Here is a 14,682-nt window from a genome sequence, read left to right as displayed (position 1 = left end):
TACCAAGTATAGGGGGAAGCAAAGGAAATCCGGCAAGCAAGCGCCACACGGACAGAATGAAGTTCACAAATGTGTACAAATAATTCTGTTGTCATGGAAATAAAACTGCGGCCAAGATTGCCATTTGAAATTCTGTGTCATGCCAATTTGTGGGGATAAGGAGTAATGCATTGGGGTGCATGCGCAAAGAATAATTGGCAGTAAAGGCAAATGTACGGCTGCAGGGGTTATGGAGCTGACGACGGAAAAATCAGCTAAAAATGGAGGAGGCAGCAGTTTAACCCCTGCGGTGTCATGCCGCCAAGACCTGGAACCATCCCTTGGGGGTCAAAAGGCGAGGGGCGGAAAGGCGCCAAAGGCCTAATGGCCCAAAAGCCCGCGAAGGGCAGAACAAAAGAAAATGGGCGGGGGCATCAGGATTTAAGCAGGCGGGACCGGGGTGCCAGGCATCTCGCTCCTGCACTGGGACCCGGTCGCCGCCTCGCAGATGGAAGGAATTTCGTTTTCCACCCACCCACCCACGAAATACAAGCAAAAGAGCAGGAGACCTGGGGTGTTGCTGTCGCAGGACACCCAGGCCAGGATGTGACAAGTTGGCGGTGTTTGGGCAACCAAGCACAAATGATAGACTCCGGACGAGCCAGAAGGAAACGGAATGGGTCTTCGCTCTTCCGGACCAGCGCCTCTTGGGGGCCTAAACGGCGGGGGCGTCTGGTAGGGACAAATAAGGCTCAGCTTCCCCCAAAAAACAAACGGCGCTCTCCCCACCCACGGACACCTGCACGGGCAGGATTGGAACAGGTACAATGGGTCGGGGGAGTTGGGGGCCTACTATACCAAGTATAGGGGGAAGCAAAGGAAATCCGGCAAGCAAGCGCCACACGGACAGAATGAAGTTCACAAATGTGTACAAATAATTCTGTTGTCATGGAAATAAAACTGCGGCCAAGATTGCCATTTGAAATTCTGTGTCATGCCAATTTGTGGGGATAAGGAGTAATGCATTGGGGTGCATGCGCAAAGAATAATTGGCAGTAAAGGCAAATGTACGGCTGCAGGGGTTAGGCAACCCGCTGTATCTCTGTGTGTCGGGGGCCGGGGATGTTGGCTTAAATCTTCCCATTTATTGGCCAGGCTCTCAGAAGCAACTGGAACATTTACTCTTCAAATTCAAATATGTCACAGAGTCGGGAGCCTGGCCGCCGTCGCAGAACAGAAATGACTTAAAGACTTCCGGGTCACAGGAAAAGACGTTGCGGGCTGGATTAGGTTCTGCATTAGCTAAGCGATTTCTGTGCCACCATTTCGTTCCTCATGACTATGCCTTTCCAGCAAGCAATGCAGTGAGTAGACGTTGCTGCATTACATACACACTACTTAGAAAAGGGCTGGAGCAAAAGAAAACAACTGATCTTTGTGTTAGTGAACAGATTTGAACCCAGGCGACAATTTTTGAGAAAGTAGCATGCTCATTGAGGAAAATGACCACTCGGTGCCCACAAAGATAAACACATTTTATGGTTTTTGAAGCATTTTAACCTTTTAGGGGCTTAGATGAATTTCTCTGATAATAGCCTGTTGTAGTGGAAAAAGTAACAACCCCTTAAGTGCCAGGCTATTATGCAAGTCTATGCAAAAAGGACGAGCATATTCGTCCTTGGCACTTAAAGAGCCCATAATTATGTATTTATTTTTCTGTTTATCTATGCATGCAGGGACGTCAGTTTCGGGATGCCAGGGGTCGCAACTGCGACCCATGAGGTCTCCCTAGCTACCCCTGTGGTTTCCCTTGCCACCCCTAAAAAAAAAAATCTTTTCTTTTTTAAATTGAAGCTCCTGGGCTGTGGCCAGCGCCATGTGGCTCTTTGTTTCTGGAGTGTGTGGCATTCTTGATCAGGCCTCTTAAAAAAAACAGGGGGTTCCACAAGTGTAAAACTTTGAGCAGGCCGTATTGCATTGAGATTTTTCGTTTTAATCAGGCCCATTGTGCTGTATTTAAAATCTACCATTTGCCCCAGAAGTACTGGCAGGTACTACTTGCATCGTTTATTGTGAAATGTCTCAAATTGGGCTTCTCTGAAGAGAGCCAGTTGTTTCCTATTTCCTATCCTAGTCAGACCGTATCAGAGGGACTGGTTCATGAGGACATTGTGTCTTTTGAGGACATGTCATATGAGATGGCCCGTGAGAGACCAGGTAATTTGTCTAGAATTAAAGATACGTTTTCCAGATCAGGCACGTTGATATGCCCGCACATGGTCCATATGCACCCTTGAAGGTGCTTTTGATGTGTCAGGCAGGAAGGCTTGTGATTCCGCTGGCGGGACCACCAAAGTTTGGTAGCGGGTGCCCCAGGGCCTTTGTTTTGTGTATTTTTAGTTATCTCATTGACATGTGGGGCATTTCAAATCTCCGGGATTTTGGAAGTGGACAAGTGACTCATGCAGTCCAACCAGAATCCCATGTCAGCTTCCTGGATGGCTTAATTGTAGTAAGAAAGATTCAGTGTGGTCAAATTGGAAGCCTCAACCTGTGTGTACTTATAAACCTTACCAAATTGCTGTGTGGTCCTGACAGTAGAAATACAACTGCAGCACACATTTAGACTCTCTGCGAGAAGAAGAAACAGACCTGGAAGAGATGCACAAGGAGAAGGCCTCTTTCTCACTTTAGAATTGTCAAAGTTTGTGGAACCTTCTATGGCAGTGATCACCACAAGTGAATTGGCGGCAGGTGTGTCCATTAGCAAGAACTTGAATCACTAAATGGTTCACTCATAAATAAGCTAGAACAGGGCCCTCATACAAAGGGGCAACATTGGGGTCAGATTGTTGATAATGTGCAAACCACAACAATCAGGGCTCAAGTCGAGGGTACACACAGGTGGACGGTGTCCACCCACTTTTTTCAGAGGGTGGACTCAGTCCCCCCAGCTAACATTGAATGTCTGCTTTGAATTTATGAAATAAAGCCAACCTCAGGGATTGAACCTCAGTCGGGTTTGCAGGCCAGACACATCATCACGGCACCATATAAACTGAAAAATAAACTAAAGGTGAAATGTCTAATTTCGGTACTGCTAGTTCCAGGGAAAACATTTCTATAGGTTCTTGGAGTTTAAAGCAGGCACACCTTTTAATGTTTTCAAAAACACTATTAGAAGAAAAAAACCTCTCTTGTGTGCGTGTTGATTTTATGAAAGGCAAATGCCATTCGTACTGTGCAATTTGGGTGATTATGCAAAGCCAATTTAATGAAATGTGCATATTTCACCTTGATATGCTAGCTTCTGGCGGCATTGCATCCCATTGCGTTTGTTCATGAGTCCCCCCACTTTAATTTTTAGGACTTGACCCCTGACAACAATGATCAGGGTGGGAGGACACCAGAGAACCATTGAGCACTGTCTGGTTTGCTTTAATTCAATCCACATTTGCAAAGATGAGTTAAAACGCCAACAAGCATGGGAATTGAAACACCTGGAAATACCGTAAAGGTGTACAAGAAAACATGGACAAATCTAAAAAGAGAATTGTGTTGTGACAAAAACCTTTCAAATAGACGATTTATTTAAAAAAAGAAAAATACAATGATATTGGAAGGACATAGCAGTATTGACTGGCTTTTAAGCATTGTAAAGCATCTCAAGAGACAGGAGGACAATTATATTTATAAAAGCAAATCCAAGCAAGGGGAGGCCATTTAGAAACCAACACCAAAATGGAAAAGTTGCTTTACACATTTGAAGGAGACACATATTTTTAAACTATTAAATGAGAGGGGCAAAACTGTGCGGAGGGAACCCAGAGCCACTGGAGAATGGCCGATGTAAGACCACTTCACAAACATTGAAGCAGGGAATGGGCTAGCAACTATACTTTGATAAGCCTGATACTCCCTTTATGACGCGTGTTACAGGGCCCACCACAGAACCAGAGTATGATCTCAACAGGGATGGTCATACCAGGCAAACCTCATGCACGTGTCTATATGCCTTGGCACTTGGGCCATGGTGTTACAAGGGATGTGGTCTTCTTGTATTTCTGCAAGGTCGTTGATGGTTCAGAAAGGGAGACTATGCGACAAGCCATGGACTTTATAGTGTGGGTCCCTGAGTATTATATTTACTACTAACATGGATTAGGAATAGTGAATATGTGCACTGTAAATTGGGGGCCTGGACTGACCGGTTGACTCTCATGCAGCCCAACACTAAGGGACAGAATTATAACCCTTCCCCCAGTGGTATTGCAGAAGAGCTGCAAATGTAGGCAAGCCCCTGTACAGACATCAGTATAAATAGCTGCGCTAGCCGTACTCCACTTGCAAATGTGTCATATGAGTAGGCTTCAGCGTTTCAATGCCTTGTGTAGGCTTGTAAGACCATGATCCGTGTCACACTCTCTCAAAACTGAGCTCCCCCCATTCCTTTTCTCAGGCATACATGCCTTCCATAACATTCAGCAATTGGCACAAGGGAAAAGTCAAATGTATACTATGGGCCTCATTATAAGTTTGGCAGTAGCCTTGCCGGTAAAACCGTCAGGCTGCCGCCAAACTTCAGAAAATATCTGGCACCCGCGAATGGGCAATTACTGGGTCATTATGGCCCTGCCAGATCCGGTAATTGCCCATTTGTGGGTGCCGGAACGAAATGCTCCCTTTTTCCCATTGAGCCGAGTAGGGCTCAATGGGAATGGGAGGTTGGATGCACCGGCACTATTCAGAATGGTGCCCGTGCATCTGACATGCACTGCTCGCGGGTGCCGGTACGGCCGCCAGGTCAGACCTGGCGGCCGTAATGGCACCCGCGAGCAGAACTCATAGTTTGCCAGTCCAGTAGCTACGGTACCGGCAAGCTTAGCGGTACCGTAGTTACCGGACCAGCAAACTTATAATGAGGCCCTATGTTTATAAGCATTTATGCAGTGCCTAGCTCCACCGTTGTGGTCTTACGGCAACAACACTTGTCTGGATAGTGACGTGATGTGCCTCCACCTGGGGTAAACAAGATTGAGGTCTGAGGGGAAGGAAAGGGAAAAAGGTGAGAGGGTAGAATAATTGGAAGTGTAATACAAATGAGCAGACAAATGAATGGAAGTGTACATGGGATTTTAGGGGGGAAGGATAATGATGCATTGGTAGTGGATCAAAAAAATGTTGACAGAGAAAAGAGGGAGTAACACCTGCCTGTAAATTAAGGTTTAATTATGAGAAAAGCATTAGACTTGTGCAAGAGACAATTATCAATAGGTGGCATGAACATTGTTGGGAATTGAGGGAAGTCTTGAACTAATATGCTAATGAAGTGATTTGTGTGGCTACATGCTGGGTAGCATCGCAGAGAGCGCTCACACTTCAAAGCACTGCAATAACAGGTGCTACTATTATTCAATGTAATTGTACTCAATTCATTGTCTTCAGAAAAATGAAAGACTGCATCAGCCTCGCAGGGATTCGAACCTGTGCCAAGGAACAATGACACAGAAGAGCTGAGTCCCACTCACTAATTAAGCTATCTTGACAGCTACAAATGAAATAACGACCATTGGAGGCTATCTCAGAGGCCATCTGAAAGAAGGGGCTCTTACGGTTATCCCATACAATTCACGTCTTGTTTGCAAACAGCGCTGTCGTGCAACGTAATGAGTCAGTGGTGTGCTGGGATGTATAAGAAGAATAACAAAGAGAAAATAAATTAAGATATGTAACTAGCGCATAGTGATCTAGTGGACCGTGGAAACATGTCGAACAGCTGTAAGAAAGTTTGGATCCAGGGAAAAAAAGGTCTACCAATATGTCAATTAGTGTAGCGGAAGTGTTTGTGGAGAGGGGCAAGGCCTTACAATTGTGTAGTGTGGAACGGGGGGACTGACGGATGTGTGATGGATGTATTTAAATACCTCTTGTGTATAAAAACCATATAGGTGGTGAGTATTTCCCAGCAGAAGTGGGACCCTAGAAGAGGGCAAAAGGATATAAGACAGATTTTGGGAGGATCAGGAGTAACATAAATAAGTTCTTCATTGGATGTGTGGTACATGCATGGCACCACCTTCCAACAGGGATCACTGGGGAAACAGTAATAGATGCCATGAGGGCATGGGGTTACAATTGTGGCATTGTCATATCATCAGGACACAGACCGAGCTAGCGATTAAGTCCAGTCTATGCTGCTGTAGAAGACCTTAACAGGAGAGGAAAAGATGGTCCATATCTGCTCTCAGTATCTACTGACCTCATCGGCCAACCAAGTATCAAAACCCCTATGGGGTTTCCGAATGGCTAAAAATAAGCAAGTAATAAACCCTGATATGTATTATAATCAATTGTGTCTTGTGCATAGTCACTGTGGATATCCTGAAAACCAGACTCAATGTTCCTCTTTGGTGGTTTAATGAGCTTAGCCCAGTGGATAAGATGTAACCACAGCCAAATGAATTGAAGTGCCCGTGGCTCTGACTCGGCTAATACCATGTAAAGAAGCACACAACTAGATGTGCAAGGAGACATCTTGTTAGCCAACCAGGTGAACGAAGGGTATTACGAGACATTTCTTACAGCAGCTTCTCCTCTTCCAATAAAAGGGTAAAAAGAACATAAGAACGTGTCTAGGACAAAATATCTGCATTCCTTACTTACAGAGGAGTCATTGCCACCGAAGATGTCTCTGACGTCCCTCACAGAGTGCTTGTTCTTCTTCCTCATGGTCTGTGTATAGGTGTTGTATCTTTTCTGCACTGCAGCGGCTTGCGTGCGTGACAAGGTAGAGAGCAGTGCTTGTCCGTCCTCCTCTCCAGTTCCAGAGATTAGTGTTGATAAACCCACTTCCTGGAGCCATTCCGCCTCAAGCTCACCCTCTGCAAAAGGACAACGTATCCCATTTAGTTTCCACATTTTTGGGAAATATTCTTTAGCAAGACATGCAAGTGTGCATAACCAGTCATTTATAACAAAACACAACAGGAATGATCCTAGTAAGTATTAAATGGAGTGAAAATATTAAATGTGATGGTATTGAAGAAAAGTCCCAAGTTGAAAAATAAAATAGACAGGCCTATTTATGAGGTTGACGGTAACCCGCCGGTGCTGCCGGTGGGTTGCCACAAACCCTGTAACACTGATTCCACAGCCTGATATCCTGGTGCAACCGGGACATCACAAGTGGCAGAGGAACCGTAAATCCCCATTCCCCTGGAGTCCCATAAGACTCCAGGTGAATGGAGACACAGAAGCACCGGCACCGTTTTTAATGGTGCCGGTGCTTCAGTGAGAGACATGCCGGTAGGGCCTGATTTCCTGGCATGTCAGGCCTGCCGAGGGATACCTGCCCCTACCAGTATGGCGGTCCAGAAAGGGTGCCAGTATGTTTGTTTTTTTATTTATTTATAAAAAAGTGCTCCGGAACCTGAGCTAACTGGGCGCATTACAAAACAGTTTAAGATACATATTCAGCAAATGTTGAGAGCAGACATGCGATGCACAATCATAAATGAGGGCTACACAAATAAATGACAATAATTTACAATCATACATTGACAATCAGAGGTGATAAGGGATCAGTATAATAGTCGTGGAATAGCAGTTATCGAGTCCTAACAGTGGGAACAGAAACGTCTCTAGCGAGGAGCCACTTTTTTGTGTTCAGTCTGAAACTGTGGAAAGCTTGGTCCGTTCTTAAGTTAAGTGGGAGGGCATTCCACGCTGAGGCTGCTTGAACCGGGAAGCTAGAGCCACCAGCTCTTTTTTAGGTTGTAACGAGGAATGATAATTCAGCAGTAGTTGGCTGATCTGATGATTTTGTCTTTGAGGTATTGGGGGCAGCATTATTGAGGCATTTATGGATGGTGGAGACAAGTTTGAAATAGATTCTATCTCAAATTGAAAGCCATTTGTAACTCTGTCTTATTTCAGAGATGTGTTCTTTCCTAGGAATACCTAGAGCTGTTCTCAGAGCATTGTTTTGTAAGGTTTGCAATTTGTTTAAAACTTGTTTATTGGCTCCTGCATATAGTGCTTTGCAGTAATCAAGTTTAGATAAGATTAGTGCACGAGCTAGTATGATGCGGCTGTTTATAGATAGGTAGGCTTTGCAGGCATAAATCAGCTTGCATGTGTAGGCTGTGGCTGAGGCGATGGCGTTGACTAGTTTCCTCAAACTCAACGTAGAATCAATATAAAAGCCTAGTGTTTTAGTTTCCTTGGACGTTTTGATTATGCTGCCATCTATGTTGAAGGACGCGTATTTGGTATTTAGTTTGTTAAGGTGTGGGGGGCACCTAGAAAGAGAATTTCAGTCTTCTCATCATTCAAGCAAAGGCTGTGGGTGGCCATCCATGCATGAATGACAAGGTAGATTTGGTTGAGTAGGGCGTTGTCAGAGTCATAGTCACCAGATAGAGGAATCAGTATCTGGGTGTCATCTGCATAATTAGTGTAGATGACACCCAGGTGGTCCAATATGTCAAACAGAGGTTTGGTAAAGACATTGTACAGAGTGAGGGAGACACAAGAGCCTTGTGGCACTCCACAAGTGATGGGAATGGGGTCAGCCGAGTCCGTAGGGAAGAAAACCCTAATAGTTCTATTGTTGAGGAAAGATTTAATCCAACTAGATGCTTCTTGTGAAAAGTTGGCAGGTGTGGTGAGGTGTTCACAGAGTATGTTATGGTCTACCAAGTCAAAGGCGGCGGAAAGGTCAAGCAAGAGGAGTAAGGCACATTGTCTGTTGTCTTTCAAAAGGACAATTTGTGTTTTCAAGTCAATTAAGGCTGTTTCCGTTCCCTGAAGGGGTCTGAAACCCGACTATCTGAGCCGTAGGAGGTTGTTCGTCTCGAGGTAAGTCTGAATTTGGATGTACACTGCCTTGTCAATAATTTTCTGAAAAAAAGGGACAGTCGTTATGGGTCTGTAGTTGGTCAGGATGGTGGGGTCGAGTGAGGCTTTTTTTAGTAAGGGCAGAACCCATTCGTCTCTCAGGTTGGTAGGAACCAGACATGATTTGAAGGAAGCGTTTATGATCCTCGTGATGAAGGGGGCAAGATCCCTAGACGCATCTTTTATAATTTGTGATGGGCAAATGTCTCCTTGGCAACAAGAGGATTTTATGGAAGCTATCATTTTTTTGACCTCAGGTGTGGTAACTTGGGCAAATTTGAATTCAGATAGGCTGTGAAGGCTCAAGGTTTTTCAAGTTTGTTGTTCGTCTCAGAGCAGTTGATGTTCATTCATTTAATGGCAATTTTGTTTTGCAAAGTGGCAATTTTATTGGCTAGGGCATTTTGTATGCCAGTGCACCAATCTTTATTTTTAGGGTGAGAGTCATAAGGGGTTGTAGGTGATTCTAGCTCTCTGAGAATTCTGAATAGTTCCTTGATAGTGGAGCTTGCGTTTAGAATCCTGTCGTTATAAGTTTCTTGTTTAGTTTTAATGATCTCTGCTCTGTAGATAGAGAAGATTTTGGTAACTTTATCTTTATTCTCTTTGATGTGTAGGTTTTTCCAGGTAGACTCACATTTCCTTTTTTCAGATCTTAGGGTTTTTAGGTGTGGGGTAAACCACGTGTTGAGATGTGCTTTCGGTTTGCCTTTGCAGAGTTTCAGGGGGGCAATGGTATCAAGGGCATTAGTCAGGGTGTTGTTAAATAGGTTAATTAGTTCTTCCGGTTCTTCGGTGGTGGAAGAGTTCAATATTGGGATCAGGATCGGAGTTAAGTTCTCGGCTGTTATATTGCGCTTGTTCCTAGTAAGTAATGGTCGAGCGATGCTCCTGGTTTTGGTGACTGGTCGGGTGGCATTAACAGTAAAGGTGATCAGGGAATGATCTGTCCAAGACATGGTTTCAATGGCGGATATAGATGTGGCACAGTTGTGGTCGGCGAGCCAGTCTAAGGTTCGTCCTTTCACATGGGTGGGTTTATTGATTCGTTGTTTGAAGTTAAGTTCACACAGGGCATCTTCCAGGGATTTGGCAGCCAGGTGATTGGAGTCGGATAGGCCTTGATTAAAATCGCCTAGGATTATCATTTGGGATGAGGGTTTGGTGTTGTCAGAAAGCAGTGTAATAATATCCTCCTCAAAGTCTGCAGTAGGTCCAGGAGGCCTGTATATGAGGTGGAGAGTGATGGTACTAGAGTGGGAAGTGGTTAATTTGGCTGTGAATGTAGTGGATGGGCAGAGTCTGAGAGCCAAGTTAGCCCGAACTATGAAGGCAACTCCTCCTCCTTTAGAGGTCTGCCTATCTGCTCGAATAATGGTACAGGAGTCAGGTATGGCTAGCATTAAGGATGGCCCAGCAGCAGAATGAAGCCAGGTTTCAGATATTGCTAAGAAGTCGAGTTCATTATTAGTAACTAGGTCTGCTATGTCTGTTGCATGTGCAACTAGAGATCTTGCGTTTATTAAGGCTCCTTTAATGGTGGGGACTGGGTTGTCAGTGTGTTTGGTTAGCAAGGATATGTGGGGTCTTTTCCGCTTTTGCTTATGTTTTTTTTGTGCTGCGCTAGTGGTAGTCGGGAGTAGGTGGCATGGTGTAGGAGGTGGAAAAGGATGTGGTTGTCCTCATTCAGCACAGCAACACGAAGGAGGAGGGCAGGAGCCCTCTCTCCCCCAGCACCGCCACAGCGTGAGAGGAGAAGCTCTCCAACGACGTTTGTTACAGAGTCCCGGAGGATCACTAAATCAGCATCAGCCACGCCAATCTTTTCAGGTGAAGCCCTCCTGGTCCTCAACCTGCCTGATTAGGCTCATTTACCCGCGTTCGCAGCCGAGGTGCAGCCAGGCGCCAGCACTGCTAAAATGGCCACCGCAGTTTCGTGTACAAGTTGCTAAGCAACTGCTCCCCCTGGTTTAGCCATCTGATTGGCTGCTTTGTGCCTCCTTCCTGATTCGCCCCTACCGGAAGGCGCGAGCCGGCCTTTGCAGGAAGGGCAGCGCAGAAAGGGCCAAGCCTGCCTGTGCCTGTCCGTGGCGGGCCGCTGGCTCCCTGCCCTGCTGATGCACAGCATCATGTAAGTAATCTCCAATTATTGCCGCTACACTCTGAGACTTTTGCCACCTTCGTTTCATTGACTTATCACATAAGTACCTTAGCACTAGTGGTCATATCTACAGGAAACCTTCACAGCGTGCTTATGTTACCGACATTATTTAATGCTTCTCACTACAGTACTCTCCCTTCACCCATTCTACAACTATCTATATTTACTGAGCGTGTCAATGTTCGGTTTCTCAACCGACGTGAAACTGTCAATAACGCTGGCTGCCTAATGTTCTGCACTTGACTGCGTTATCCCTGCACTGCTCTCACCCGTTGGTGATCTTTCTGCTGTGATCTACTGTGTCGCTGCTTAAAGTTGATTTCATGCATTACTATCATCATGCTCTGCAGCATTTACCACGTTGATTTATTGTGAAATACTGCCCACTGTAGATTAATATACTACCACTAACCTCGCTAACCATCTGTTGAACCTAGTATGGTTTGCACTAAGCGGTTCTTTGATAGTCTCCTGGCCTTCGCTACTCTGCTTTTACATTTCTCCAGTGAGCTGTCTGATCGTCTGCCTGTTCAGAAAATGTCCTGGTCTAGCCTACACCATTTCTTCCTCCTTTACAAGTAACCCGTGTTATCTCCCCTAGCAATCTGACTCCATGCTTACCCCCCCCCCCAAGCCGACACCTTTGATAAAAATCGGACCAGCCTAACTAATCCTCACAACCCATTTTACCTCACGCCTCTCCAATGATTGAGCGATTTGTGGCCAAACCCACTCCCAATCAACCATGCCGTGGGCACCTTAGACACATTAGACTTGGGTCCAGACTCCTGATGGATACAAACTTAGTTAACCCCTAGGGACACCCTTATTTCCAGACCGCCATACTCGTAATTAGGCCCATTGTTTGTTACAGCTAAAAGTGTGTGAACAACACGCCTGTTGACAGAGATGTGATTCTTTAGTTGTAGCAGGAAGTAGGAATGGTCTGTCAGGCCCAGTTGAAGAGACACGTGCCAAGCTACTACTCTCATACTCCAGGGGAACCTAAAATTGAATCACAGAGAAGTCATGTCCCAACTTAGTTAATGCATTGCCTCTGGCCTATAAAAGAACTTGTGCAAACCGCAGGCTGCCTAAGGAGGAATAGCAGTAATTCTAAGAATACCTTTTTGAATTATTCTGCTGATCACCACCAATATATTTCTAGAAGTTGTCAGTTAAATTCAGTCATCACTTACTATTCTTTTTCTTTCTGTTTCATTTTTACTTGCATATAAAACCCCAAGAGGAAACACTTCAGAAGGATTGGCTAATTTGTGGCCCTCTGACAGCACAAAACAATTATAAGGTTTGCTTTGATGTCATTACGGCGCTCACCACCATTCGTATCCTAGATCATGTTGCTGCCTTAGGCTTACACTCAAGTATCAGTGGGCTCACACACCGTTCCAGTTATACTCTAAATCAGCCATCTTCAAATGTTTGTATACAAAGCCCCTCTAGAGAAAAATGTTTTGAAGTCAGACGCCCGTGGTCATAGAGGTCACTGAATGAGAGGTAGACGTAGCTTTCAAGAGCCCCTCTAAGCATGGTCATCGGGGGCAGCTGGGAGCATGATAAGATACTTAGTGCCACCACTCTCACATATGCCTCTCAACCTGCTGAGTCTCCAAGGAGGGTGAAATGGAAGTGGTCCCATGAATGCAATATCAGGCATTTGTTTTGTTAGTACAATGAGTCCAGTAGGAATGACACTATCCAAGCGAGGGTGACTTGAGCTTTTGTCGCAGGAGGCCTGTTCCAGCAGTCTTTCAATCTAGGCTGTTTCAATATGGAAGTGTGGAGGTGTAGCGCGTAGGTCCAAATTAGATGGAGGGAAAATGTTTGTGACACAGGATGGGATTTACGGAGCAGTAGACCAATAAAACCCCTACATTCTCATCTAGCTTTCCTTTATTTCTTGGCCCCATCGCTTGTCTATTACTGTCCTCTCTCTTGTCCTTCTTTCTTACCCAGTCGCTCCAGTTCTTAATTCTTTAACTACTGTTCTCTCTTTTTCTTCTTCACTGCACCTACACTGTCTCCCCACTTTGTTACCGGTCCTGCCGTTCTCCTTCACCCATTCTCTTGCTCTCTTATTCTATCACCTTCCCGCTTATACTCTCTCTCTCTCTCTTCCTGCTCATCCCCCTCACATTCTGCATTTTATCTCTTCATGGTACGAACGTCCATTTCTCCTCACCATCCAGTTCTGCATATTATTTCTCTTGCCCCACACCCACCAATGTTGTCTGTGGGATCTCCATAGCCCCCGTTCTGTCTTTTGGGTCTCCATCCCATATTAACTGTGACTTCTATTTCTCTCCTTCCTGTTGGGCATGCTATCTCTCTCATCCCCATCCATTATTTCTCATTTCCCCTTCCATGCTGCCTCTTCCTTTAGTGTATCTCCTGTTCTGCCTCTTTTCTTGTTGTGTATCCTTTCTTGCTGTTCTCCACCTTCTTTGTCTGTTATTTGTCATTCATTCTCATCCTCTCTCATCTCTCTCAATGTTCTGTCTTAATTCACCACTTCTTTCAGTTTTCTCCCCATCTTATTTCTTGATCTCTCTGTTTCTCCCTCTCTCTTGCTTTCTCTATCTTTCTCTCATAGTGTGTCTTGCTTTCTCCTTTCTCATTCTGACCGTTTCTCTCCTATGTGCCTTGTGCTCTGTCTCTCAGTCCTATTATGTTTTATTCAGTCTCTCTCTCCAAATCTGGCTCCCAGTTAAAGAGTGTATTCTGTTTAAAACTCTAGCAATCACACATAAGTGCCTCGCCCTCACGGCCCCTCTGTATCTCTTAGAAAAATAGTGAGAACCACCGTCTCGAGACAGAAACGGACCCATCATGCCAACGTGCTCTCTGTACCTACCTACAAAAGAGCCAAAGCTGGAGGATCCAGCTTCCCCTTTCTAGCGGCAAATAATTGTAATGCCCTACCTGCAGCTCTCAGAAATGTAATATCCCATGCAGCCTTCGGCAAGGCTCCTAAAACCAAGCTATTCAACTAAATCCCTTATTTTGACTAGCTCCAACTTATTCCACTGTAACCTGGGAATCTTTAAGTTGACAGTGGCCTCGTCTGTTTTCTCCTTCAAAAAGCACGTCAAATCTGTAAATTCTGTATACTCTGCACTGTTTTCTATTTTTTCCTGTCTACTCTCATTCTCATGTAACTAAGCAAGCCCTAATGTAACAGCGCCACGATGCCCAGGGCTTCCTTGTGCGCTTTATAAATGTAAAAAAATAAAATTTTTAAAATCAGTCTCTTCCTCCTACCCTTCCTCTGATTCTGTCTTTTCCTCCTATTCCATCATATTTTGTCTCTCCCTCCTAGTTTGCCTCTCACTACTTTTTTGTCCTGTTCCATGTCTCTCTCCTTTTTTGTCTCTCCATCACATTCTATATTTCTCTGTCATTCTGCCTCTCTCTCACATCCTGCCTCTCATTTGTATTCTGTCACGCCATCCTATTGTTAAGAAAGGAAGAAGGCAATGAATATGGCAAGGGAAATGTGCACCGAATCACACAGTGAACAACTTTGAATCTAACAACGTGCATACAATACCCAAGACTCGTGTATACTAAAACCCAGGAGTCAAATAAAGTGAAACTATAATACCAATATATGAAAAGGGATG

General features: G+C 44.9%; 1 protein-coding gene across 4 annotated transcripts in view; it reads right to left on the bottom strand.

The window, feature by feature from the left end:
• ARHGAP28 (Rho GTPase activating protein 28) overlaps positions 1–14,682 on the bottom strand; it is a 1,312,783-nt gene that overhangs the window by 277,043 nt on the left and 1,021,058 nt on the right. For all 4 annotated transcript variants that reach the window (XM_069620694.1, XM_069620693.1, XM_069620692.1 and 1 more), the window contains one exon: positions 6,643–6,860. In XM_069620694.1, coding sequence (XP_069476795.1) covers positions 6,643–6,860 — 218 coding nt within the window. The remainder of the gene's footprint in view (positions 1–6,642; positions 6,861–14,682) is intronic.

Source organism: Ambystoma mexicanum, chromosome 5q (genome assembly GCF_040938575.1).
Source record: "Ambystoma mexicanum isolate Mex_15411 chromosome 5q, UKY_AmexF1_1, whole genome shotgun sequence".
In the NCBI taxonomy this organism is placed as follows: Eukaryota; Metazoa; Chordata; class Amphibia; order Caudata; family Ambystomatidae; genus Ambystoma; species Ambystoma mexicanum.
This window is presented reverse-complemented; position numbering and strand designations above follow the sequence as displayed.